At 44.8% G+C, this 27,491-nt stretch overlaps 1 protein-coding gene across 1 annotated transcript in view; it reads right to left on the reverse strand.

The window, feature by feature from the left end:
* Nucleotides 1-5,129: 5,129 nt before the first annotated feature.
* Nucleotides 5,130-27,491, reverse strand: part of SEMA4F (ssemaphorin 4F) — a 1,454,381-nt gene continuing 1,432,019 nt past the window's right edge. Inside the window, exon 14 of the mRNA XM_044063980.1 lies at nucleotides 5,130-8,377. Within this exon, the coding sequence (XP_043919915.1) occupies nucleotides 7,719-8,377 (659 nt within the window). The 3' untranslated portion in view covers nucleotides 5,130-7,718. The remainder of the gene's footprint in view (nucleotides 8,378-27,491) is intronic.

A 27,491-nucleotide genomic window follows, 5' to 3' on the forward strand; every position in this document is an offset into this window, starting at 1 on the left:
GCGTCGGCTGCTCAGCCATGCTCCCTGACATCAGAGCGCCAGGAGTACAAAGCTGACAGCCGACGCCATGTTCTCCAATTTTTCTTGCCCCAGTTGTCAGGTGCTCGAAAATGAGTAAGATCCCATACCCTTTGCAAATACACCTCAAAAGAAGGGTGAAGAAGGGAACCACACAAGAAAAAAAAAAATAAGAGGGGACAAGAGAGAGGGAAACCCAGACTGCAACACTGAAGACACTCTAACATCTACATTTATGGTAAGTGTACACAACTGTACTATGTTCATCGTGTTTCACTGTTGCAGTCATGACTGTAGGGTTGAATCCCAAAGCAGAATAAAAGGGAGGTGTTCATAAAGAAGTGGGGGCGGCTAAAAGGCCCTGCAAGACAGCAGAAGCAAAGCCTGCCCTAGACTTAGAGTAGAGAGGTAGATTGTAGTGCTTGGAAAAAGTATGCACTGAACTCCAAGTTGCAGCTTCCAAAATGTCTTTGGTAGGAACTCCCCTGAGGAAGGCAGCTGAAGTGGCAGCAGCCCTGGTAGAGTGAGTCCTTATACTCCCTGGGATTTGCTTTCCATGGTGTGAATAACAAAATCTGATTCCATGAGCAATCCATTTAGAAATGGTCTGTTTTGAAATGGCTTTACCTTGGGAACTTGAAGCATAAGAAACAAACAGTTGCTCTGATTTCCTGATGTCCTTGGTTCTGTCCAGGTAAAAACGTAGTTGTCTGTGTACATCCAAGGAATGCAAGATCCTTTCCCCCTTACTTTGAGGACTGGGGGAAAAAAGTTGGAAAGTGAATAGTTTGATTTAAAGCCACTTTGGAAACCACCTTGGGCATGAAAGTAGGATTAGTCCTTAAAGACACCCTGTCTGGATGAAAAATAATGTTAGGAATAAGAGGATCTGAATCCTGAGCCTGCATCCAGGAGCAAAATCTTTTCCATTTTCCTGCATAAGATATTCTAGTGCTAGGATGTCTGGCTTCTAAAATGACATCCATAACCTGCTTGGGTAGGAGAGAAAGAATCAAAGACCCTGGATTAACTAGGCCGCCAGGCTGAGGGTTTTGACATGGGAGTGCAGAACCTGACCCTGGTGCTGGGACAGAAGGTTCGGAGTCTGTGGTAATACCCAAGGGGGGTCCAGACAAAGGTTTTTCAGAGTTGGGTACCAAAATTGTCAAGGCCAATTTGGGGCCAGCAAAATTATCATTTTGGGCTTGTCCTGTTTGATCTTTAATAACACCCGTGGAAGAAGATGTAGAGGCGGGAAGGCATACCCCGAGAGGTTTCTCCAAATGAATGATAGTGCATCCACTTTCCAAGCTAGTTCGTGGAATGTCCTGGTGCAAAAAAATCTGTAGTTGATGATTGAGGTGGGATGCAAAGAGGTCTACGTGAGGACATCCCCAGACTGCTGTAATCATCCTGAATATTTCGGTGTCCAGCATCCATTCGTGTGGGTCCGACAGGTCTCTGCTCAGAGTGTCTGCCAGGAAGTTTTGCTTCCCTGGTAGAAACTGAGCTTGAAGGTCCAGTTTGCAAGCTAGAGCTGTGTTCCATAGATTCATGGCTAGTCTGCAAAGGGGATAGGAATGAGATCCCCCTTGCTTGTTTATGTACCACATAACTGTGGTGGTGTCTGTCCGTATCAGTAGCTGTCCTGGTTGTAGAAGATTCCTGAAAGGCAGTAGAGCGTTCTGCACGGCTAACATTTCCTTTAAATTGATATGCAGGAGCTTCTGATCCTTTGTCCACAGGCCCTGCAGACAGCTTCCCTGAAAATGGGCTCCCCATGCATAATCTGAAGCATCCGTGGTTAGTATCCGAGTGGCTGGAGGCAGACTGAAGGACTTTCCTATGTTTAGAGTACATGCCTTGGACCACCAGAGGAATTCCTTTTGAAGACAAGGCAGGATGGTGATCTGAATGTCTAAACTGTGGCAATGCTGAGACCATACACTTTTTAGGTACCACTGTATTTTCCTCATATGTAGTCTTGCATATGGTACGAGAAGGATGCAGGAGGTCGTGTAACCCAAAGCCTGCAGGAATTTCCTTGCAGAAACCTGAGTTAAAGTTGCCAAGGTTTTGAAAGTTGAAGCCAGCTGTAATTGTTTTTCGGATGTCAGAAATGCCATCTGGGTTGTGGTGTTTAGAAGAGCACCCAGAAAAGTTATCTGTTGTGAAGGTGTCAAATTTGACGTTTTTATGTTTACAGTGAATCCCAGGAATTTGAGAAGATTCTGAACAAATTCTAGATGCTGGAGTAAGACATCCTTGCTGTCTGCCTGAATTAGACAATCGTCCAGATAAGGGTAAATTTGAATTCCCTTGAGTCTGCAATAAGCTACTACTGGAGCCAGGCATTTGGTGAAGACCCTGGGCGCAGTAGACAATCCAAAGGGCAGTGCAGAGAATTGATAGTGCCTCGATCCGGCTTTGAACCTGAGGTATTTTCTGCATTCCTGCCTGATGGGAATGTGTAAATATGCCTCCTTTAAATCCAAAGTTACCATCCATGCATTTTTGGTCAGCATTGGAAGTAGCTGCTGTAGAGTAATCATCTTGAATTTTGGTATCTCGAGAAAAGTGTTCAAGACTGACAGATCCAGAATGGGTCTCCATGAATTTTGCTTTCTGGGGACTAGAAAGAGCCTTGTGTAAAAACCTTGTCTCATCTCTGAAAGTGGAACCAGTTCTATGGCTTTCGTAGCCAAGACAGCCTCCACCTGGTTTAAGGCCTCTAACCATTGATGTTTTGGAAGATCAGGACATCCGCTTGGTCTTGGTAGGGTATGAAAATGGAATTTTTAACCTCTTGAAACCACATCCAGAACCCACTTATCTTGGGTTATATGAGTCCAATTTAGGTGAAAAAGAGAAAGTTTTCCTCCGAGTGGGGCTTCCAGGCAAGAAGTTCCTGCAGCCCAACAGAGGGAGTCATTGAGCCTGTTTTCTATGAGCTTGTGACCTGTCCTCTCCTCCCCTAGGGGTGGAAGCAGTCCACTGTCTTGGTCCATAAGAGGCTTGCGATTGAGGCCTTCCTCGGGAGCATCTGTATCTACCCCTCTGAGGCCTGTCTGCATTGGGAAAGGACCAATTTCTTGTAGGCCAATTCCTACTAAATCTGGGTGGCTGTACTTGTAAGAAATCTTTAACCGTTTGCATGGATTTTGCCTTGACCTCCATCTTCTTTATCACCTCTTCAGCCTTAGGTCCAAACAAAACATTATGCTCAACAGGAGCATCCAATAACTTAGCTTTTACTTATCTGGCAAGTTTTGTTCTTTTAACCAAGCATGCCTTCTAATGACTGTACCAGAGGCAGCAGCCCTACAAGAAGCCTCCAAGGCATCAAATCCACAGTGTAAACCATGCTTCCCAACTTGTTCAGTGGCATGCATTAAGTCATGAAATTCCTTATCATCTGGACAGGCAGAAATGGAAGTTAGCTTTTGTTTCAAAACAGACAGAAGAAATTGCTGGTATTTCAGCATATGAAATTGACAGTTTAAAGCCCTAATAGATAAAGTAGCAGAAGTGTACACTTTTTTGCCCCATCTTTCTAAAGATCTGGAATCCTTCTCAGTTGGAATGGGGTTTTTAGCAGTAGCGGCCTTAACCCCCTTAGGACCCTGAGAAATGGTTTCAGGATCAGCAGTAGGATTCTTGTATAAAAACTGGTGGGAATCAGGAACCCTATAATATCGGTCTGTCTTAACAGGAGCTGGAGGAAAAGAGTCCGGAGTTAGGTTAGCCTCCAAAAAAGCATCATCCACAATATCCAAAATAGGAGGGATAGCCAGGGGTCTAATGTTGGGGAAAAAGAAAATCCCCAAGTCTTTTCTTAGATTCCGAGTACTCCTGTCCTTCCCAGTGAAAATGTTCCCTCATTTCATGTAAAGTTTCCCCAAAAGAGAAATCCTCAGGGGGGGAGAAGCTGAAGGAAAGGATTCCTCAGCATCAGAATCCTCATAAGGAGGGAAAGAATATTCCTGGTCAGAAGAAGAAACTGAAGAAAAAGAAGCCTGATCAGAGGAGTCATAATACACTTCCTGCCTTGGCCTTTTATCTGGAGGGGGATGTGAACCCCTAATCATAGTAAGTAAGTCCTCCGCCATCTTAAGTAACTGTTTCTGAGACTTGGGTGCCAGATCAGAAGAGGCCTGAGCTGTAGTCTTTGAGTTGGAAGGAGTCTTTGCCTTTGTCTTTGGCTTTGCCTTTATTAGAAGCTGAGTAGGCCTAAAAACCCCTTCGGAAGCCGGTACCTGCACAGCGGCTCCGGACTCATCTGAAGGAGCATTGTCTGAAGGTCCTGCAACAAAAATATTCAAAGGCCTAGTTGGCTCCTCGTGGGAGTCTGTTTCGGCCATCGGTTCCGAAATGGCCGAGGACAGGGGCTGCAAAAGCGCCTCACTGACGACGGCCGAACCTGAAGCTGGCTCTGCTTGTACAATATCGTCTGATTTGGACCTCGGAGGCCTGTCTTTATCCTTGCGTCGTTTGTGAACTCCGGTAGCCGGAACCGAATCAGACAACATTTTGTAATTAAAGCGCCTACCAAAGTAATGAAATGCAAAATCGTACCTTCGTTTAATCGTACGTTGATTGAATCTAGCACAAAACCGACAACTAGCTACATCGTGGTCAGGGCCTAAGCAAGGAATACAGTAAGAATGAAAATCCTTATGAGGTATTTGCTTCCCACATGAAATACAATTATTAACTTTTTCTGACATCGGACTGGAGCAAGAAAAAGTTTCCAACGGGTACTTAGCTTTGAGTAGGAGAAGAAAGTCTTCGGACTGAAGTACGTTTAGCAAAAATTGTCAGGAGTCAGCCAACTGGCAAATGCGAACTGCTATCCCCGCACAGCAAGAAAGACTGGAGAACATGGTGTCGGCTGTCAGCTTTGTACTCCTGGCGCTCTGACATCAGGGAGCATGGCTGAGCAGCTGACGCCGGACCCAGACTTTGGGATTCTGGCCGACCGAGGACTGCCTGCCGGCAGGGGAGAACCCTTCAGTCATGACTGCAACAGTGAAACACGATGAACATCACAGTATGAGGAATCAGGACTAGTCAACATAACAGTATTATAAAGATGGAGAAGACTAACAGTGTTCTGAATAAGCATATTTATTTCACAGTTTGTATAAACCTTGTATGAACAAATAAGGGGTGGAATGCAGTTCATCAAATTCTTATTAAACAAGCAGTGACAATAAAAATTAAAAGCCAATCGGCATCCTGGGCTTAATGGCAATCAATTTTAACTATCATGAGTGATAATGTCTTGACTTTACTGGTTGATAGTATCTCACATGGTTGCATGAATTTTGCATACAATATATCTTTTCATCAAAGCATTTTAAATCTTTATAAACTTCATGTTTTGCATTGCAAGTAGTTATCACTGTAATTAGAAATTCCATTTTAAAATAGTGAAGGTGTACTTTTTTTTTTAAGCAGTACTGCCAAGGTTTATGGTCACTTGTTCTCTTCATACTCCTATGAGTGCTGTGCTATACACTATGACCTGTGTGTACGATCATTATTGACTCTGAACACTAAGGTTGCCACAGTACATGGAGCCGTTTCAAATGGTATTTCTTTTAAGCAGGTTTACAGGGCTGAACCATGAAGACCTAGTGAACTACGACCCAGCTTGAAGCTCTAACAACTTAAGCCTGTAGTGGAAGGAAGAACAATACATGTCAAGGTCCCCAACAGCTTCTTTGACAAGTCAAACCAAAGTCTGGACAGCTGTTGTTTCCTCTTATTCCAGAACTGTACTCAAAAATGTTCAACTTCTTCCCCTGGATATTTCCATCACATTAGCCAGACAATCCAAAAATGGCATTCTGACATCTGCGAAGAATCACATGCTGAAACTACTCAAGTATCACAAACAGTCTAATGACCTACTTAAAGAAATCCTGATTTTTTTTTTCACGTTGCTGTCCAATATTTTGAGTAGAGAAACAGAAATAAACTAGGCACATACACAACACTGAGGTACCAGTAACATGCTTTGAAACACAGAAATAAAAATAGCAATATAACTTTGATGCAACATAATGCTAGTACATAAGGAAAGTTGGGACCATGCTTCCCAATAAGGGTAAGGCGGCACAGTGGTGCAGCAGGACACTGTTGTTGCCTCAGAGCAAGAGGTTTCCAAGTTTGATTCTCGGCTGGGTGATTTATGTGTGGAATCTACATGTTCTCCTTATGTTCATGTGGGCTTCTTTCGAGTGCTCCAGCTTCCTCCCATATTCCAAAGACATGCTGTAGGTAGACTGAACACTCTAAATTAGGCATAGGTGTGAAAGTGTGTGCAAGTGCAGGGTATGGAAGAATTACAGAGGCAGGGCTAGCTACCCAGTTATGTAAACCTTGGCTCTAGATCAATATCACTATTGAAGTGACTCCCTGACCCCAAGGGCAAAAATGGGAAAAAGGGGGTTGTGGATGAATATCACAGCAGATAGGTGCCATCAGGACATGGCAGATCTCACATTGCATTAACGATAAAGCCCATTTCAGACGCTGTAAAGTGAAGAGATGATATCATTAAGTTACGCCTTGCTAAGTGACAACGCATTCAGAAAGATCTAAAATTACAATTGCTCTACTAAGAAGTAAAGAAATAATTCTCCATGCTGTTATATAAAGGACTAATCCAACAGTTCTTGTGTGGGATTTGCATAATTTTCATCAGCAGGTACAATTTTACTATGGATGCAGCATTTACTATCACGTCTTCACAGTTATCACTAACATAAGCAATACATTTTTAAATGCACACACATTATTTTAATACACAGTCAAAGACATGAGAGACCCTGCTAGCAACTTTACAAAATTTTAATTGTCTTTTTCTTTATCTCATTAATGGCTTTACTTCTCAGTCAGCATCTCCAATGTAGAACAATGAGCATTTCACAGAATATAGTGGGTAGTACCATGGTCAAATTACTTCTCCATACCAAAAATACAAAAGCTTGGAGACTTAAACTTCAAGTTTTCTTTTAGGAAGTTCTAAAATGCATAGTTTACATATACAAGCAAGTGTTGATGTTTAGTTCTATGTTCTAAACAGTCTTCACAAAGGTGCATCAGTTACCCATCATACATGGACAAAGAATGTCAGTCCTTTACAAAAACACCACCCTAACCATTACGATGGGAAAAATAAGTTAAGAGACAATAAACATCTCGGTGAGCATGCTCAGGTGTGTAACACAGTTCAGTATGGAAAACAGACCACAGGAAAAAATCTTCTGTGGTTAAGTTAGTCTAATAAAACAATAACCTTTAAAAAAATAAAATGGTCACAGAAGTAGGTTTTCTTTAAACATGTACACTTGTTTCATGAGGAACTCATCTTACAAGTCCATCAGTAGCAGACCATCTACAGAAGCATTTTTTTTTGTAGAACAAATAGGATCCACTTCTGCTTGCCCTCAGTGGACAATAACCATATCAGTAGTCTGATGCAAAAGGTGTTCTGCTTCCTCTATTATGACGGTCAGTACACATAGTGAAGAGTTAGCAGACTGTTATAAAAAATAAATACAGGATGCAGTTTCTGCATTAATGAAGGTAACGTAGTCTGTGGGTGTATTACCCAATTATAACCAGTGCAGTAAAAATATTTTTCTTCATGACATTTCAGTGCATCATACATACACAAAAACACCAGCATTCTATATTGAACTTTCCTCACAGTGTGCAATGGGTGCATCTTTAAGATGTATTTTATGTAAATGTATGTCTCCGAAGGCTGACAAATCTGTGCCATCCACACACATTGTATTGCAATACATCGAGTTTTGGTCAATATAACCAGTGTAACCATTGATCATTCCATTTTTTTTATTCAAAGCCAGTGGACACTGCTCATCTATGGGGGATCCTGCACTCTCCGGGCTGCTGCTTGAGGTTGCAGTGTGTGGAAGGCTTCGACTATTCTTCCTTTGCTGTGTTGCTGTAGTATGCGAATACAAAGATGACTTTTTCCAGCAGAAATAGCTGGCAAAACAGCCTAAAATGGCCCCTACTAATAGGCAAAAAGGAACTGCAAAAAAGTACGTTCTGGTATTCTGAATGGGATCGATATTTCCATTGTCCATTGCAACACTATATGAAGCAACTTGCCATGTGATATTACTCTCCTTGCAGTGGCAGATGTAAGCTCCTAAAGTGTCCTCTTTTACTGTGAGCTCCAACCCATCATCACGTTGCACATAGAAATTGCCTTCAGTGGGTTTTGACCAGCTGCAGAATGACCAGGCTGAAGGTGGGGGACAGGCAAGCACAATACGGGCGCCAGTCATTGCCGAAACGTGACTGGTTTCAGGCACATCTGAAAAAGAACAAAACCATTACATTACAAATTACTTCATTTATTTATACTTCGCAATCAGATTCTGAAAACCTGTTAAGAGAAAAGCAGTTCAAGAACGGATACATTACGAGTACATCTACAATACTAAGAGGGTTATTCACATGTTAACCCACAACTAGAAAACAGGAACAAAGAAACAAAATTTTTGATAGGAGATCAAGAAAGACTGCCTCACTATGACTACTTCCGTACTTGCCAGATATGATGCAGACCCTACAACAAAGTTTGTTACTCCATATTCATAAAAATGCCTTATTCCTGTTCCATATATTTCTATATTTAATCCCACCCTTGACCATACCACCTCTTTAGAATGTCTGTTCTAATCAACTACCCTTTCTTTTTATCAATACATTTTCACATCTCACACAAACCATTCCACATCTTGTATTTTCAAACTTGTGTTTTTTTCCCAAACCTTATTTAATGCTACTTACTTGGAATTCATGGATTCATTTAACACACTTAAAAGTTCTCTCAGATTCCTGTTTCCTCTGCTTAAACAGTGTATGTCTTACTCTCTTCTACTACCTCTCAACTGTACAGATTTTTGCAGAATGTCCAGATTTTTGCCTCATATTTTTTGGTGTGTTCCTCCTAAAATCTGTACTTTTTTGGCAAATAGCTGAGGATTGAAGTCATTAAATAATGACAAACATTTGAGTTAAGACTTGTGGTGCAGCGGTTAGCATTGCCGCCTCACAGCAAGAGGTTCTCCGGTTCGATTCTCGGCGGGGGTGCCTTCTGTGCGGAGTCTGCATGTCCTCCCTGTGGTTGCGTGGGTTTCCTCCGGGTGCTCCAGTTTCCTCCCACATCCCAAAGACATGCAGTAGGTGGACTGGACACTCTAAATTGGCCCTAGGTGTGAGTGTGTGCGTGTATGTGCCTACTGTGGAAGGTTGGGCGCCGGGCTTGCAACTCGACACCGTACAACTCCACTGCAAATCATGAGTGGACAGATGATCCACTGTGGTGACCCCTAACCGGGAAAAGCTGAAAGAAGAAGATTTGAGTTTAGGACTCCACATCCTTCAGAAAATACATGCTAATGCAAAACCTATTAATCTATCAACCTTCTAAGTTTGTAAGAGCAATACTTAAAATCTGTCCCTATTTGTCCTCTCATCATTTTAGGCTTTGTACAGATTTTTTGCTCTAAGAGGTTGAGAGGTATAGTCCTCTCTTTACATAGCCGAGGACCTTCATCTGCATCCTATACCTTTAAAAAGATGAAGCCTCAAAAACTAAAACAACAAACCCCCCCACCTTTGTATTAGACACTGCTGATGACTTTTCCTAAGCATCACAAAATTTCATCACAATTTTTTTCTGCTCTTTCACACTGCTCACTTAACCTTCGGGGCATCAGTTATGACTCCTCTAGGTTCCTTTCTGCTTTGCTGTCAATGCTACTTTTGTAACATTGCACATAGATCATCTGATAAGGTAAGATCATATCTGATATCAGGACCTTAAGTATCACTAGAAAGAAACCCAAAGAGTATAAAAATCATCTGGCTGGCACTACTTCAACTACATCTTCATTTTTTATTAGATTCTCCTACAAAAAAAGTGTTATTTGCATAGAATTTATCCATACTTTACAGACCATTCTTCCAATTCTGTCATGTATATTCCATCCTAGTAACAACTTCACGAACTGCAGCCTCCCTTATGCAAATGTATCATCTGCACAAAGGCTAGCAAACCTTTCCAGGCCTTCTGCAATGTCTTGTACAAGGACAGTGAAAACGGTGTGGACTATACTTAGCTTTGTGGCATCTCATCACTTGTCAACATCTTTTCATCTGAGTGAATTCCCTTTACTATTACCTCCACTGAATGCTGCAATTATAGGACCAAAACAGTTAATTAAGACAACTGCCAAAAAAGAAGTGGCTACACCGTTTGCATCTGTGCTGTAATACATTTAGAAACAAAAATGGTGAAAAAGAATAAAAAAAGTGTACGTACACACACACAAACTACAGGGCAGCCATAAACAGCAAATTGGGGGACAGAGGTGCAAAAAAAACATTAGTGAAAAAATAACTGGATATCCTTAATCTATCGGCTGAACTATGAGGGGACACTCCTGGTAGGTCTACAATTAATATCTGTCCATCATCTAATTTTTCTTGATGTTCAGATGTGCATATTCCTTCTGCTGGCACATGCCACGTAATCACATGCTGCACTGAGTGCACACATGCCTAGTGCCAGACCCTGACAGTTTACCCAATCACCAAACAAATACATTATTGCATAACAAAACAAATTAAGGGAACTTTCATTTCACAAGGATATGTAGATATAGGTTTATCTAATTTAAAAGGAACTATAACAACAGTAGGATAATATTGATACATTGGTGGATGGCAAGAGTGTATAGTTAGGAGCACTGAAAAAGATCCTCTCACAGATCAGCTGATAAGATAAGAACATATTTGCAATATCTGACTGCCCAGGACCTTAAGTATCACTAGAAAGAAGCTACTTCATTTTTTTATTAAGCACTACACAATTAAAATTTATAAGACATAAAACAATAAATACAACATACAAACAAATCCAAATCAGGAAATAACCTGTAAAACTGGCAGAAATCTGTGTAATAATCATGTTTACATTAAGGCTGAACAGGTACAAAGACGGCAAACAAGAGCCACATTAATCGTACGCCAGATCATATCGGTGGGTCTTTACATCATGCTTAAAATCAGCAAGGTAAGAGATTCCCTAAACTAGCTAACCTGAAAATAGTCAGAAATGAAGTAATAAATGTGTACACAGATAATTAAGTGGCCATAGTACAAATTGTCTCCAGTGGAGGCACTTTCAATTTGTAATTGATGCAGACATGCCACTGGTAAATGGGCTATTGACAGCAACATCTTCCAACGGCCAGTTCATCACCTGATGGCAAAAGACAATGCAGTAAACAATTCATCTGGACAGGGTTTGATTAGCAACTGCCACTCCCTCCCTACAGCAAAGGACACAGACAGCCATTCCATCTTCTGGAATTCAAGTACCTGCTTCAGGCAAAATCTGAGATGCCAGTGTACATGTAGGATGTGAAAGGCTATTTCTCCATAGTATTTACCCCTGGAAAGAAAAATGTGTAAACGAGCAGACTGGGTTAAGGACAATTGGGGTAGCACCTTCATGAGAAAATGAAATAAGGAACACACACAATTCTCTACAAATAATGAAGAGGCAGTGGCCACACAGTAAGAGGCACCTTTCAAGAGATGAACTTCAATACTGACTAACTAGCAAACTTGAAAAGTGTCACAGTGAGCACAAATAGATGGTACATGCACTTTTTCTGAGGAATAAGAGATTCAAATCTTGCACGTGTATGAAGCAAAGTTAAATGCATCTACATGCGATTTGACTGGGAAGGCATAATATGTCTTTTTCCTATCAAGTGGAATGCTAAGAGCTTCAATCATTTCACATGCCATAAGAGCGATGCAGTGGAATCAAGGAATATAAATTGGCAGCCACATGTGTTGGAGGCTGCTGCTCTCCCAGACAAAGGAGGGAAAGTACAGTTGTGTACACTTACCATAAATGTAGATGTTCGAGTGTATTCACTGTTGCAGTCATCACATTTGAGTTATCTGCTTGCAGTAGCCCTCAGTTGGCCTGATTATCAAAGTCTTGGGTCCTGTGTCAGCTGCTGTCTCATCTTCCGTGACGTCAGGTAGTCAGGGGTATAAAGCATGCAGCCGACACCATTACATCACTTTTTCTTGCCCCAGATGTCAGGTTCCCCTCTAATGAGAAGCAATTAAATGTATATATTAAGAAGTTATGTACTCACCATAACGTTCCATCTGAGTAGGTAACTTCATTTGTCAGCAACCTGTGGGTATCGGATCCGAGCCAGCAGCTTTCCAAGCTAAAAGATCCGTGCTCTCAGCTCCTCCCCCTTACCCATAATACCCTACTACCTCCCTCCAGTCCACAGATTGAGTTTGCCAAATATGCACCCAACATAAAACAATCCAAGACACTCGAAAGAGGAACACTAACCTGATTCATGACAAAGGAAAACCTTCCATCATGGATAAAACCATGAAACAGGCTAGGGGGAAGGAGGGGGGGGGGGTTGGTTGCTGACAAATAAAGTTACCTACTCAGATGGAACGTTATGGTTAGTACATAACTTCTCGATCTGAATTAGTTAACTTCATTTGATCAGCAACCTGTGGGACAGAGTCCCCAGCTACCAAAAACCTTGGGCAGTCCTCAAAGAAGGATATTCCGGAGCACTGCGGAGCCAAATGCTGCCCTACCTCTGGATATAAGATCCAACTTATAATGAGAAATGAAGGTATGAGAAGAGGACCATGTAGCCGCTGAGCAGATGTCATCTAGAGGAACTTTTGACCAGAATGCTGCAGAAGTAGCCATAGAACGGGTAGAGTGGGCATGAACCCCCAAGGGTTCAGGCCGGCCGGAAGCTAAATAAGTGTGTACGATGCAGTGTGATGTCCATCACGCTAAGGTAACTTTCGTAATAGGCTTTCCCAAAGATGGCTTAGCGAAAGACATGAAGAGTTGATCCGATTTCTGAGTAGCCTCTGTCCTGTGCAAGTAAAAACGCAATTGTCTGTGCACATCCAATAAGTGCAACCTGTATTCCCCTTTGTTCTGAAAGTTGGGGAAGAAAACAGGCAAGTTAATGGTTTGGTTGATATTGGATTCGGCGGAGGCCACCTTAGGCAAGAATGAAGGGTTAGTCCTGAGAGACATTCTGTCCTTATGGAAGACCAGATACGGGGGTTTCATACAAAGGGATTGAAGTTCAGATACCCTTCTGGCTGAAGTAATTGCAATCAGGAAGGCTGTTTTCCAAGATAAGAATTTTAACTCGACCGAAGCTGCAGGTTCAAAGGGTGGGCCCGTCAGTGCCTGAAGAACCAATTTTAAGTCCCATGGAAGAACCGCATTCCTGACCGGAGGCCTCAACAGAAAGGTGCCTTTCAAAAAGGTTTTGCATATCTTAGCAGATGCTAAGGGACCAAGGTTATCCCCTACGTGGAAATGGCGGCCATTTGGACTGTGACTGTAGAAGCACTGGCTCCTTGGTAGAAAATATGGGACAGGAATTCAAGAACCGTTGGAATGGGAGCAGTAAAGGGGTCTAAATCCCTATGTTTGGCCCAGATAGAAAAACGCTTCCATTTACTTCTGTAGATCTTCCTGGTAGAAGGTTTATGCGCTGCCACCAGAATAGATTTTACGGGAGACAAGATACTGAGTGTCCTAGCTATCAGTGGAACTGGAGCAACCAAGCCATGAGCTTGAGGTCGTCCAGGTTCGGAGGTTGTAATCCCGCAGGATGAGAGATCAGATCTGGAATGGGATCTAAGAGCCAAGTAGGAGCTATGCTGTGAGACCGCAGGTAAGGGAACCAGATCTGGCGAGGCCAGAATGGGACTATGAGGATTATCTTGCTCCCCAAGCGATGAGGTTTCTGCAGAAATTTCGTCATTAACGGAAGAGGAGGATAAGCATAAAGAAGACCGGGGGGCCAAGCATGAACCAGAGAGTCTCTGGGGCTCTCCCCTGTTGGGGGAATCAGAGCGAAAAACTTGCTGCATTTTGCATTTGAAGGAGAAGCGAAAAGATCGCAGCAAGGTTGACCCCATGGTTGACCCCATCTGAGGAAGATCTGATTTGCTACTGATGGGTTTAGAGACCACTTGTAAGGTGTGAGGATCGAGCAACTCAGCTTGTCCACTAGAATGTTGAACTGACCCGGAATGTGCGTTGTTATCAGTAAGCGGTTGGTGGAAATCGCCCATTCCCAAACTCTCATAGCTTCTCGACAAAGAAGGTAAGATCTGGTTCCTCCCTGTTTGTTGATGTACCAGACTACTGCCATGTTGTCTGTCTGAATTGCAATAGTCCCCAGAGGAAGAAGGTCTTGAAGGGTTTGCAACGCTAGAAGCACCACCCTCATCTCCAGGACACTGATATGCAGAACGGTCTCTAACAGGATCCACGTGCCTTGGACGGTTCTGCCCATGGAATGACCCCCCCCCACCCGAGGAGAGAAGCGTCCGTGGTCAGTGTAGCTTGGGGTTGAGGCATCACAAACGGTCTCCCTTCACGCAGCTCTCGGGAATGGAGCCACCAAAGAAGGGAGTTCCTACAAACCCTGCTTAGGGGAATCGGAGAATCCAATGGGTGAAGGAGGAGAGACCACTGAACCTGAAGAGTCCACTGAAGGACGCTCATGTGTAATCGTGCCAGAATTGAAAGGCTGATGGCTGCCGCCATGGAACCTAGGGCTCTCAGGACCAATTCTGCAGGCGGGGCTGGGGACTGTAGAAGCGCTATTACATGGAGTGACAAGTTGCGCAACCTGTCCGCTGTCAAAGGCTTTGGACTGGAGCGTATTTATCCTGGCCCCTATGAAATCCAGAACTTGCACAGGATGAAGAGACGACTTCTGAAAATTTATGGTAATGCCTAGATGCTGGGCCAAGGATAAGGAATAATCCCTGGCGGAACAGAGCAGATGCCTGGTGGGGGCGGTGAGGAGCCAGTCGTTTAGGTACAGAAAGACCTGAATTCCCTGAAGTCTCAGGTGGGCTGCTACAACTGCCATGACCTTGGTGAACACTCTGGGGGCTTTGGTGAGGCCGAACGGGAGAACCCTGAACTGAAAATGACTGGCTCCTAGCCAAAAGCGGAAAAACCTTCTGGACCGTCTGTTCATGAGAATGTGGTAGTATGCATCCTTGAGGTCTATGGAGCACATCCAGTCGTTCTCCTGTAGAAGAGGGAGAAATAGCAGAATGACCATCCAGAATTTCTCTTTGGCAATGAACAGGTTTAGAGGTGACAGGTCGAGAACTGGCCTTAAGTCCCCAGTCTTTTTTGGCACCAAAAAGAACCTGGAGTAATTGCCTAACCCGGATTGCTCTGGGGGGACGTGCTGGATGGCCCTTTTTTCTAGCAACTTCTTTATTTCTGAAGCCGCAGCCTCCCTCTGATTGGGTGGGACATTGGGAAGGCGCTTTGTTAGTGGGGGAAGATTCAGAAAGGGGATAATGTAACCTCTGGATATTATTCGGAGCACCCAACGATCTGTCGTAATGGACTCCCAACTTCGTAGGTGCTCCGAAAACCACCCCCCCCCGACTGCCTCCAGAGAAGGACAGCCGGGCAAGCCCTCAGGGCTGCTGTGTGGGTTGGTCCAAGAAGGGTTCTCTGGATCTGAAATTCTTCGGCTCCCCTCTGCCTCTGGGCCGGCGTCCACCTTGTCCTCTTCTGCCACTGAAGGACGTAGGGTCTGGAGCGGGATGGGACTGCTGGGACTTCCGGAACCACATCTTCTTTTGTCCTCTCTGGTTCCTTGAGAAGGACCTTTGAGGATTCGAGAAGCGGATCCCGACGGCAGACAGCGTCTTCCCGTCTTTCTTGCTCTGGAGCAGCGTGTCGCTGATAGTTTTGCCAAATAGCATAGAACCGTCAAAGGGAGCATTCGCAAAGGATGCCTTGAAGGGTTCCACAAAGTCGCAAAGGCGAAGCCAGGCATGGCGCCGCAAGGCGACCCCTGCCCCACTGGCTCTAGCCACTCCCTCTGTGGCATGGGAGAAAAGCCGCATGGGAGTGTTGGAAATTGACTTTATAGTGGCCATGCGAGCCGAGAAAGTCCGTTTGTCCTCAGCCGCCATAGACTCTGGGGGAGATCCAGCATATTCTTTTATCAGATCCCGCTGGAGTCTAATGATGTGTGCCAGATAATTCAGCGCCCTTATAGAAAAGGTGGCTGAAGCAAACATCCACTTTCCAATACGGTCCATCGTCCGAGACTCCTTATCAGGAGGATGGACAGAGGAACTTTCTTGCGCTAGTTCCTTCTTAGTGGCAGCCGCCACCACCATGGCATCCATGCCAGTTTGTCAGGGGGAGGACTAAGTATCTTGTCCAGTCTTCTAGGGATTGGCTCCACGGTGTCCGGCTCTTTCCAAACCCTGGTAGTAATCAAGTCTACCAGGGGATCAGCCGTGGGACACGCAAGAGGTAGACGGGCCTGCGTCGAACGCCTCCAGAAACAGACTCATCCGAGGAAGGTTTTTGGGCTGACCACCCCCCTATAACATGCAGCATTTCCATAATGTCTCCAAAGGAGACGTCTTCAGGGGGTGACCTTGGGGAACCTTCCCCTTCCTCTAAGTCCGTGTCCTCCGTGAAGGACCACCAACGGGGTCCTGTTCCCCTATGGGAACCAACTGGAGCATCTGCGCAGGCTGTCCCTGGGGCCGGACGATGGAAAGACAGACCCAAATGCGAGGGAGTGAGGGGTGGATCCGCAGCCCGGACCGGGGACCTGGAACTCCTCGACAGCACCCTCTCCACCACGTCAAAAGCCGAGGGCGAACCACTCTCCCCTGGCTCCGAGAGTAGCCCCCTCGGCTCCGACGTGAGGACCGGGGTCGGGGCCGACGCGATCGGACCCGAAAGGGTAGTGTGCTCTGACCGAAACGGAGCCCGAAGACACACTGACCCCTGCGGATCCGAAGTTCTGCTCTCTGCCCAGAGAGGTCGGATCCGACACGCTCGAGGGTACCGTCGGCGTGAAAGTAGCCACCACTGTTGGAGCCGACTCCCCGACTCCGAGATGGCTTGGATCCAAAGACTCCGAAACCCGGTAGTGAATCTAAGAAGGAGCAATTGGGGCAAAGAAAGGGGCAGAGCCCCCCCCCCCCGGAGGGGGGGGGGGCACGAGCACCCCCATCTGCATTTGGGCCTGCAGGAATCGATGCATCATCCGGTCCATATTAGCGTCAGACATACTCCGAGTAGACCCTGAAGAGGTCGTCGAGGCGGGCCAGGAAGGCCACCTAGATGACCTCGAGGGAGACTGGGACTCCTCCGGCTCCGGAGAAAAGCGGGGAGAATGGAGCCGAGAGGGGGAAGAACCGGAGACCCTCCTGGGAGAGCTAACCAATTTAGCAGGCGGAGCAGATGGGTGACATTCTGCCCGCTGCTTGTGGCTTTTATGCCGGTCCTTCTCCCTATGCCTTTTCTCTTTGCTAGAAGAGTCCCCCCTCTCCCTGGGACACAGAGGGAGGTTGAGTCCCTGCCAGGGGAAGGGGAACTGAAGGTTGTACAACCGCAGCTGCGACTGGTGCCGCTGAGGGAGAGGAGGAAGAAGAATCCGCGGGCAAGAGTCTCGCCAGGATTAACTTATTCCTCCTATCCCTCACAGCCCGGGGGTTAAAGGCTGCTCACACTTGGCAGCCCGAAGACAAGTGGGCCACCCCCAGGCAGAGAACGCACTGAGTGTGGCCATCCGCTGGGGACAGCTTATGAACACACTCAGTGCATTTAGAAAAAATGGCCTTAGGCCCCTCAGCCATCGCACGTTTAAACACACCCACACACACAAGAAAAGGGAGGGGAAAAAAAAACTAAAATTTACATTAGTTACCACAAAAAAACTCAGAAAAATACAGATACAGAAAACTAAGGGCCTACTATACTCACACACACCGAAAAAACTTTAAGAAAAAAGGTTTTAAATAGTTTTAAATACTCTCACCAACGCCAAGAGCTCGTCACTTAAGCTGTCAGAAGCCGCGGCAAATGAGATCTGAGGACTGGAGGGAGGTAGCAGGGTATTATGGGTAAGGGGGAGGAGCTGAGAGCTCAGATCTTTTAGCTTTGAAAGCTGCCGGCTCGGATCTGATGTCTGATCCGATACCCACAGTTTGCTGATCAAATGAAGTTAACTACTTCAGATACAAGGTTATACCTTCAACAAAAAAGCAAATACACCAAAAAGCTTTTAAGCATAGTAAAGGAGAATAGAGGTATAGCCAAAAGAAGTAAGTGGGCAGGAGGGAGGGTAACCAAGACTGCAACAGTGAATACACTCCAACATTTACATTTATGTTAAGTGCACACAAAGTACAGTTTTGTACCTACCATAAATGTCGATGTTAGAGTGTCTTCACTGCTGCAGTCATTACACTTGGGTTATCCTGCCGTCAGGCGATCCCGCAGTCGGCCAGAGTTCCAAAGTCTTGGTCCGGCATCGGTTGCTGTCGCTTCTTCCCTGACGTCAGTGCACCAGGGGTATATTAGATGCAGCCGACGCCATTTTCTTCAGTTTTTCTTGCCCCAGATGTCAGGGGCCCCCAAACAGGTAGGCAATACATAATGGTAATAAAACATGTAAAAAAAAATTAATAATAAAATAAATAAATAAATAAAAGGTAAACAACAAAACCTACAGTTACCAGCAAATACACCACATAGGTAGTATAGGGTTGAAAGGCATAGATAAGTCCCAGCTAAGAAAGAGGGGGTGGCGGGTGGATAACCTGGACTGCAGCAGTGAAGACACTCAAACATCTACATTTATGGTAGGTACAAAACTGTACTATGTTCATCGTGTTTCACTGCTGCAGTCATTACACTTGGGTTGAATCCCAAAGCTGAGTCAGGGTGGCTGGTTCTATAGAGGATTAGGGGTGGCTATGAGGCCCTGCAGAACTGCAGTGGCAAAGTCAGCTCTGGATCAAGAATAAAGAGGCAAGTGATAATGCTTGGTAAAGGTGTGCACTGAACTCCCAAGTTGCAGCCTCCAAGATATCTTTGGTAGGTACTCCTCTAAGGTAGGCAGTTGAAGTGGCTGTTGCCCTGGTGGAATGTGGTCTAATGTTAGTAGGAACAGGTTTCCCATGCTGTGTGTAGCAGAACCGAATATAGTGTCCTATCCACTTAGAAATGGTCTGCTTTGAAATAGCCTTTCCCTGTGATCCTGCAGCATACGCTACAAACAATTGCTCAGTTTTTCTGAAAGCTTTTGTTTTGTCCAAATAGAAACTTAATTGTCTGTATGTCCAAAGAATGCAGAAGCCGCTCCCCTTTATTCTGGGGATTTGGATAAAAAGTTGGCAAATGAATAGTTTGGTTAAGAGCCACACTGGATACCACCTTAGGCATAAATGAAGAATTTGTTCTTAAAGGAACCCTGTCTTGGTGAAAAATTATAAATTGCTCCACTGCCATCAGTGCCTGTAACTCAGACTCTTCTTGATGAGGTTATTGCCAGAAGCAGAGCAGTTTTCCATGATATATATTTTAGTTCTGCTGAATTGGCTGGCTCAAAAGGAGGTAAGGTTAGTTTTTCCAAGACAAAATTGAGGTCCCAAGTTGGTGTTGGTGCTCTCCAGGGCGGTCTTATGTTTTTAGCCCCTCTGAGGTATTGTTTTAGCAATGGATGAGAGAAAATAGGAGGATCTGTATTGTAATGAGCAGAGATGGCAGAAGCATGGATCTTAATGGAGGAGAAGGATAGTCCTTTGTCCAGCATCTCAGTCAAGTATTGTAGTATCTAAGGAAGATTTGGGACAAGAGGGTCAAAGCTTTGAGCCTGGTTCCAGGCACAGAATCTCTTCCATTTTTCTGCATAATATTTCCTGGTGCTAGACCTCCTGGCCTCTAAAATGACATCCATAACAGCTTTAGAGAGTGGTGTTGTCTATCTGACTAATGAATCTGCCATGCAGCCTGGTTTAAATTTTTGAGCTGACTGTGCAGGATTTGATTGTCTTGTTGAGTCAGAAGGTGCGGAGTTTGAGGTAAAATCCATGGTGGACCTTGAGCTGAGTTCTTTAAGATTGGGTACCAATGCTGGCGTGGCCAGACTGGGGCAATCAGGATCATCTGTGGTTTCTCGTCTGGCTTTTAGTAGTACTTTTGAAAGGAGAGGCAGTGGTGGGAAGGCATAAACTTTTAAGCTTTTCCAGCTGAATGAGAGAGCATCCACTTTCCATGCTTGTGTGTGGTAGATCCTTGTGCAGTATTTTTGTAGTTGGCAATTCCTTGGGGTGGCAAAAAGATCTATGTCTGGGCAACCCCATTTCTGCGTTATCATGCTGAATACTTCAGGATTTAATTTCCACTCGTGAGGATCCATGACGTTTCTGCTTAAGTCGTCTGCCAACGTATTTTTCTCTCCTGGCAGGAATTGTGCTTGTAGATGAACTTGATAGCTTAGAGCTGTTTTTCACAAGGTTATGGCTTGTCTGCAAAGGGGATAAGAATGAGTGCCCCCTTGCTTGTTTATGTACCACATAACTGTGGTGTTGTCTGTCTTTAGTAAAAGTTGTCCTGGATGCAGAAAGTCCTTGAAAGCTGTTAGGGCATTTTGTACAGCCAACATCTCTTTTTGATTGATGTGAAGATGCATTTGGTCTGCGGTCCACTTGCCCTGAATACATTTTCCTGCTAATTGTGCTCCCCATGCGTAATCTGAAGCATCTGTTGTTAGTATCTGCCTGGCTGTGGGTAGAGTAAAAGGCTGTCCCTTGCTGAGGTGACATGCCTTTGCCCACCATCGAAACTCCTGTTGTAGGCAGGGAATTAGAGGTATTACTGCTTCCAAACTGTGGCAGTGTTGAGTCCAAACACTTTTTAGGTACCATTGTAATTTCCTCATATGCAGTCTGGCATATGGAATTAGAAGTATGCAAGATGACATGAATCCCAAGGCCTGCAGACTTTTTCTTGCAGGGAGTTGGGTTTTTGTTGCTAACAATTGAAAGTACTGAGTCAGTTGTCCTTGCTTGTCTGGTGTGAGATAAGCCATCTGTGCCATTGTATTTAAGCTGGCACCCGGGAATATTATCTCTTGTGAGGGCACTAGTTTGGATTTCCTTTCGTTTACTGTGTACCTTAGGCAAATTAGCAACCTTTTTACAAACGCCAGATGCTTTAGAAGAATGTCCTTGCTCTCTGCTTGAATAAGGCAGTCGTCCAGGTATGGATATATTTGAATTCCTTGTTGTCTGAAAAATGCAATTACTGGTGCCAGGCACTTTGTGAAGACCCTGGGCGCAGTAGATGAGCCAAAGGGCAGTGCACAGAATTGGTAATGCATTGAACCAGCTAAGAATCTGAGGTATCTTCTGCAGTTTTGTCTGATAGGGACATGCAGGTATGCCTCTTTGAGGTCCAAAGTAACAAGCCAAGCATTCTTGCCAAGCATGGGAAGAAGCTACTGTAGTGTCAACATCTTGAATTTCGGAACATCCAGATAAGTATTTAGAGTAGAAATGTCTAGTATGGGTCTCCAAGCTTTGTCCTTTCTGGGAACCAAGAAAAGTCTTGAGTAAAATCCTTGTCCCTGTTCCTGTTGTGGTACTTTTTGGATAGCTCACATGTCCATGAGGGCTGTAATTTGTTTTTGTGCCTCTGCCCATTGATTATGTGGCAGGTTTGGCATTCCTTTTAGTCTTGGTAGTGTGTGAAAGTGGAACCTGTAACCTTGAGACACAATGTTCAGAACCTATTTGTCTTGGATGATTATATGCCAATTTTGAGAAAAAAATACTAGTTTTCCCCCTAAGGGAGCTGCCAAAAGGAAGGAGTTTGGCATTTGAAGGGGGAAGTCATTGGGACTGTTTCCTGTAAGGTTGTGACTTGTCTTCACCTCCTTTTGGGGTTGGTGCACCCCACTGTCGCGGTCTGTAAGAGCCTTGGGGCTGAGATATGCCTCTTGGGTGTCTGTATCTGCCTCTTTGTGGTCTGTCTGACACTGGAAAGGACCAATTTTTTGAAGGCCAATTTCTACTAAATCGAGGTGGCTGTACCTGTAAGAAATCCTTCACTGTTTGCATAGATTTTGCCTTATCCTCCATTTTCTTTAATACCTCTTCTGCCTTAACACCAAATAGAAAATCCTGCTGTAAAGGAGCATCAATAGTTTAGCCTTGACATAATCAGGTAAAGCTTGTTCTTTTAACCAAGCATGCCTTCGAATCACAGACCCTGTAACTGCTGCTCTACAAGAAGCCTCTAATGAATCAAAACCACATTGTGAAGTATGTTTTCCCACTTGTTCAGTTGCATGCAATAATTCCTGCATTTCCTTATAGTCAGGATGTTCTGAAACTATACTCATTTTCTGTTTAAGCAGAGCCATTAAATATTGTTGGTATTTGAGCATGTGGAATTGGCAATTTAAAGCTCTCACTGCTAACGTTGCAGAAGTGTAAACTTTCTTCCCCCATCTGTCTAATGATCTAGAATCCCTGTCAGAGGGAACTGGATTCTTAGCTGTGGAAGCCTTTACCCCTTTGGGGCCCTGGGAAATAGTTTCTGGGTCAGCAGCAGGGTTTTTATAAAGAAATTTGTGAGAGTCAGGGACTCTGTAATACCCGTCTGGCTTGACTGGTTCAGGGGGCAAAGAATCAGGATTTAAACTTGATTCAGAGAACACATCATCCACAATATCTAACACTGGCGGAATAGCCAGGGGTCTGTGCTGAGGTAATAAAGAGAAAATCTCTGAGCCTTTTCTTGGATTCTGAGTAATCCTGGCCCTCCCAATAGAAATGCTCCCTCATGGTATGTAAAGTTTCCCCAAAAGAATAATCCTCAGGAGGAGAGGCTGAAGGAATAGATTCTTCAGCATCTGAGTTCTCATAGGGGGTAAAGAGTATCCATGGTCCGAAGAGGAATCAGAAGAGATGGAAACCTGGTCAGAGGAATCATAGTCTGTATCCTGCCTAGGCCTATTATCAGGGGGGGATGGGAACTCCTGCTCAGAGTAATTAAGTCTTCGGCCATTTTAAGCATTTGTTTTTTAGGCATGGAGGCCTGTCCAGGCGAATGCTGTACTTGCTTGTTTGTCTTTAATGGAGCTTTAGACTTGGCAGTAGTTGTTATGGTAAGCTGTGAAGGTCTGAAAACACCCTCAGAAGCCGATGCCTGCTCAGCAGCTCTGGACCCATCTGAAGGGTTAGTTTCTGTAGGGCCAACAACTTGAGTATCCTGAGGCCTAGACATCTCCACGTGGGAGTCAGAGGCGGCCTGTGGTTCTGAGGTCGCGGGAGTCAGGGGCTGCGAAAGCACCTCACTGAGAACCGGCGACTGGCCTAGAAGAGGCTTCATCGTCAGTTTTGGGCCTCGTATGCCTGTCCTTATCCTTGTCTTTGCGTTTTTTGTGTATTCCGGTCATCGGTTGTTCCGACGGCATGGTATAATTAAACCTTCGGCCAAAGTAATGGCGAGCAAAATCAAACCGATGTTTAACAGTGCATTTGTTAAATCTAGCACAAAACCGACAACTAGTGACATCGTGGTCTGGCCCTAGGCATGGAATAGAGTAAGAATGAAAATCCTTATGAGGTATTTGCTCCCCACAAGAAATACAATTATTAACTTTTACTGACATTGGTCTGAGGCAAGAAAAAGTTTCCCCAAACTGCTTTTGCTTTGGGCACCGCGCGGCAAGAAAGACTGAAGAAAATGGTGTTGGCTGCATCTAATATACCCCTGGTGCACTGATGTGAGGGAAGAAGCGACAGCAACCGACGCCGGACCAAGACTTTGGAACTCTGGCCGACTGCGGTACCACCTGATGGCAAGATAACCCAAGTGTAATGACTGCAGCAGTGAAACACGATGAACATCTGTACTATGTTCTTCGTGTTTCACTGTTGCAATCATCACATTTGGGTAGATTCCCAAAGCTAAGGATGGGAGGAGGAATTTAGATAGCATTAGGACCAGCTATAAGGCCCTGCAAGACTGCAGTGGCAAAGCCAGCTCTGGATTTAGAGAAAATTGGCAAATGGTAACGCTTGGTGAAGGTATGCACAGAACTCCAGGTAGCAGCTTCTAGGATGTCCCTGCTAGGGACACCTCTGAGAAAGGCTGTAGAGGTAGATGCAGCCCTGGTTGAATGTGGTCTAATCCCTTGTGGGATAGATTTTCCATGGTGCTTATAGCAGAAATGAATGCAATGCCCTATCCGTTTAGAAATGGTTTGCTTTGAAATAGCCTTCCCCTCTGCCCCTGCAGCAAATGCCACCAGCAGTTGTTCAGATTTCCTTTGAGGTTTAGTCCTGTCCAAGTAAAATCTAAGTTGTCTGTGCACATCAAAGGAGTGCAGTATCCGTTCCCCTTTGTTCTGTGGATTAGAAAAGAAGGTTGGCAAATGAATGGACTGATTAAGAGCCACACTGGATACTACCTAGGGCATGAAAGAGGGATTTGTCCTGAGGGACACCCTGTCCGCATGAAAGATGATGAAAAGGCTTCAGTGCCATAAGGGCCTGTAATTCATATACCCTTCTTGCTGAAGTGACTGCTAAAAGGAAGGCTGTTTTCCAAGAAAGGAATTTTAACTCTTGCAGCTGGCTCAAAAGGAGGAAGAGTGAGTTTTTCCAATACAAAGTTAAGGTCCCAGGCTGGAGTTGGGGTTCTCCTGGGTGGTCTTAAGGTTTTGGCCCCTCTGAGGAACTGCTTGAGCAGTGGATGAGAAAAGTGAGGTGGTTCAGTGTTGTAATGAGCTGAAATGGCTGAGGCATGAATTTTGATGGAGGAAAAAGAAAGACCCTTGTGAAGCATCTCAGTTAAATATTGAAGAATCTGAGGTAAGTTGGGCGCTGCTGTGCCCATCCCTTGAGTTTGGTTCCAGGCACAGAATCTTTTCCATTTTTCAGCCCAAAATTTTCTAGTACTAGGCCTCCTTGCCTCCCAAATGACATCCAACACTTGTTTACTGAGGGATGGTAACAGATAGATTAGGTAATTAGCCAGGCTGCCAGGTTCAGGGTTTGAAGCAGAGGGTGCAGAATCTGGCTCTCCTGCTGTGACAGCAGGGTAGGGGTCAGAGGCAGGTGCCATGGGGCCAGAAGTGACACACTGCACAAGAGGGGGTACCAGTGTTGGCGTGATCAGTCTGGTGCAATCAGTATCGTCCTTGGTTTGTCCTATTTGATCTTTAGTAGCACTTTGGAGAGGAGAGGCAGAAGAGGAAAGGCATAAACGGATAGATTTTTCCAGTTGAAGGACAGAGCATCCACTTTCCAAGCTTGTTTGTGGAAAGTTCTTGTGCAGAATTTGTCCAATTGGTAGTTCTGAGGGGAGGAAAACAGGTCTATATCGGGGCTCCCCCATTTATCAACACGCTGAAAGTCTTTGGTTCCAGTTTCCACTCGTGTGGGTAGATGAGATTTCTGCTTAGTTCGTCTGCCAGAGTACTTAGTTTTCCTGGCATGAATTGAGCCTGTAGATGCACTTGGTAGCTCAAGGCTGTGTTCCACAAAGCCATGGCTAGTCTGCAGAGCGGGTATGAATGGGTACTCCCCTGCTTGTTTATGTACCACAACAGTGGTGTTGTCCATCTTTACCATTAATTGTCCTGGAAGAATGTGGTCCTTGAAGGCTGTCAGAGGATTCTGTACAGCTAACATTTATTTTTGATTGATATGCAGGTACATTTGACTTGGGTTCCATTTGCCCTGAGTGCACTTCCCTGCCATGTGAGCCCCCCATGCATAGTCTGATGCATCTGCTGTTAGGGTTTGGGCGGCAGGGGATAGAGTGAATGGAAGTCCATTGTTTTGATGGCAGGCCTCTGCCCACCAAAGGAACTCTAACTGTAGGCAAGGTATTATAGGAATCATTGCTTCTAGATCCTGAGAATGCTGACACCATAGGCTTTTTAGATACCACTGTAGTTTCCTCATATGCAGTCTTGCATATGGAATTAGTAGAATGCAAGAGGCCATGAACCCCAAGGCTTGCAATATTTGCCTTGCAGATAAGCAGGGTTTTTGTGGCCATTAGAGGCAGAGGGGGAAAGCATAAGCTGACATGCTTTCCCAGGTGAAGGACAGGGCATCCACTTTCCAAGCTTGACTGTGGGAAATCCTTGTGCAGAATTTGTCCAATTGGTAGTTCTGAGGGGAGGCAAACAGGTCTATCTCTGGGTTCTCCCATTTGTTTCTCAAAATGTTGAATATCTTTGGTTCCAGTTTCCACTTGTGTGGGTCCATGACATTTCTGCTTAGGTCTTCTGCCAGAGAATTTAGCTTGCATGGCAAGAATTAAGCTTGTAGATGCACTTGGTAGCTCAAGGCTGTCTTCTGCTGAGCCATGGCTAGTCTGCAGAGAGGATACGAGTGAGTTCCCCCTGCTTGTTTAAGTACCACATAAGAGTGGTGTTGTCTGTCTTTACCAATAACTGTTGTGGAAGGATGTGGTTACTTGAAGGCTGACAGGGAATTCTGTACAGCTAACATTTATTTTTGATTGATATGCAGGTGCATGTGACTCAGGTTCCATTTGCCCTGAATGCACTGCCCTGCAAAGTGAGCCCCCCCCCCACCCCCCATGCATAGTCTGATGCGTCTGTTAGGGTTTGGACGGCAGGGGGTAGAGTGAATGGCAGTCTCTTGTTGTGGTAGCAGGCCTCTGCCCACCAAAGGAACTCTGTCTTTATAGAAGGAATGATAGGAATAATTGATTCCAGGTCCTGAGAATGTTGACACCATAGGCTTTTTAGATACCATTGTAGTTTCCTCATATGCAGTCTTGCATATGGAATTAGTAGAATGCAAGAGGCCATGAACCCCCAGGGCTTGCAAGATTTTCCTTGCAAATAGCTGGGTCTTTATGGCCAGTAGTTTGAAGTAGGCTGTCAAATAAACTTGTTTCTCTGGCGTGAGGTAAGCCATCTGGAAAGGTGTGTTCAAGCTTGCTCCCAGTAATACGATTTGTTGGCAGGGTACTAGATGAGATTTCTTTTCGTTTATGGTGTACATCAGTGAGGTTATAAGTTTCTTTACAAATGCCAGATGATTTAATAGCATGTCCTGGCTTTTGTCCAAGTGTGGGTAAATTTGAATATTTCTTTGCCTGCAAAATGCAATGGACTGGAGCTAGGCACTTTGTGAACACCCTGGACGCAGTAGATAAGCCAAAGGGAAGTGCAGAGAACTGATAGTGCACGTAGCCTCCTCTGAAGCGTAGGTATTTCCTGCAAGATTCCCTTATTGGAATGTGCAGGTAAGCTTCCTTTAAGTCTAAGATTGCCAACCAGGCGTCTTTGCCTAGCATAGGAAGCAGGTGATGAAGTGTTAGCATTTTGAATTTTGAGATTACCAAAAAGGTGTTTAGAATAGAGAGGTCCAGGATAGGACGCCAGGAGCTGTCTTTTCTGGGTACCAGGAAGAGTCTTGAGTAAAAACCTTGTCCCCTTCTGCTGGGACAGGTTGATTAACCCTGATACTTAGAA

The sequence above is a fragment of the Protopterus annectens genome, chromosome 2.part2, assembly GCF_019279795.1.
Source record: "Protopterus annectens isolate FY-2018-M chromosome 2.part2, PAN1.0, whole genome shotgun sequence".
Taxonomy (NCBI): Eukaryota; Metazoa; Chordata; order Ceratodontiformes; family Protopteridae; genus Protopterus; species Protopterus annectens.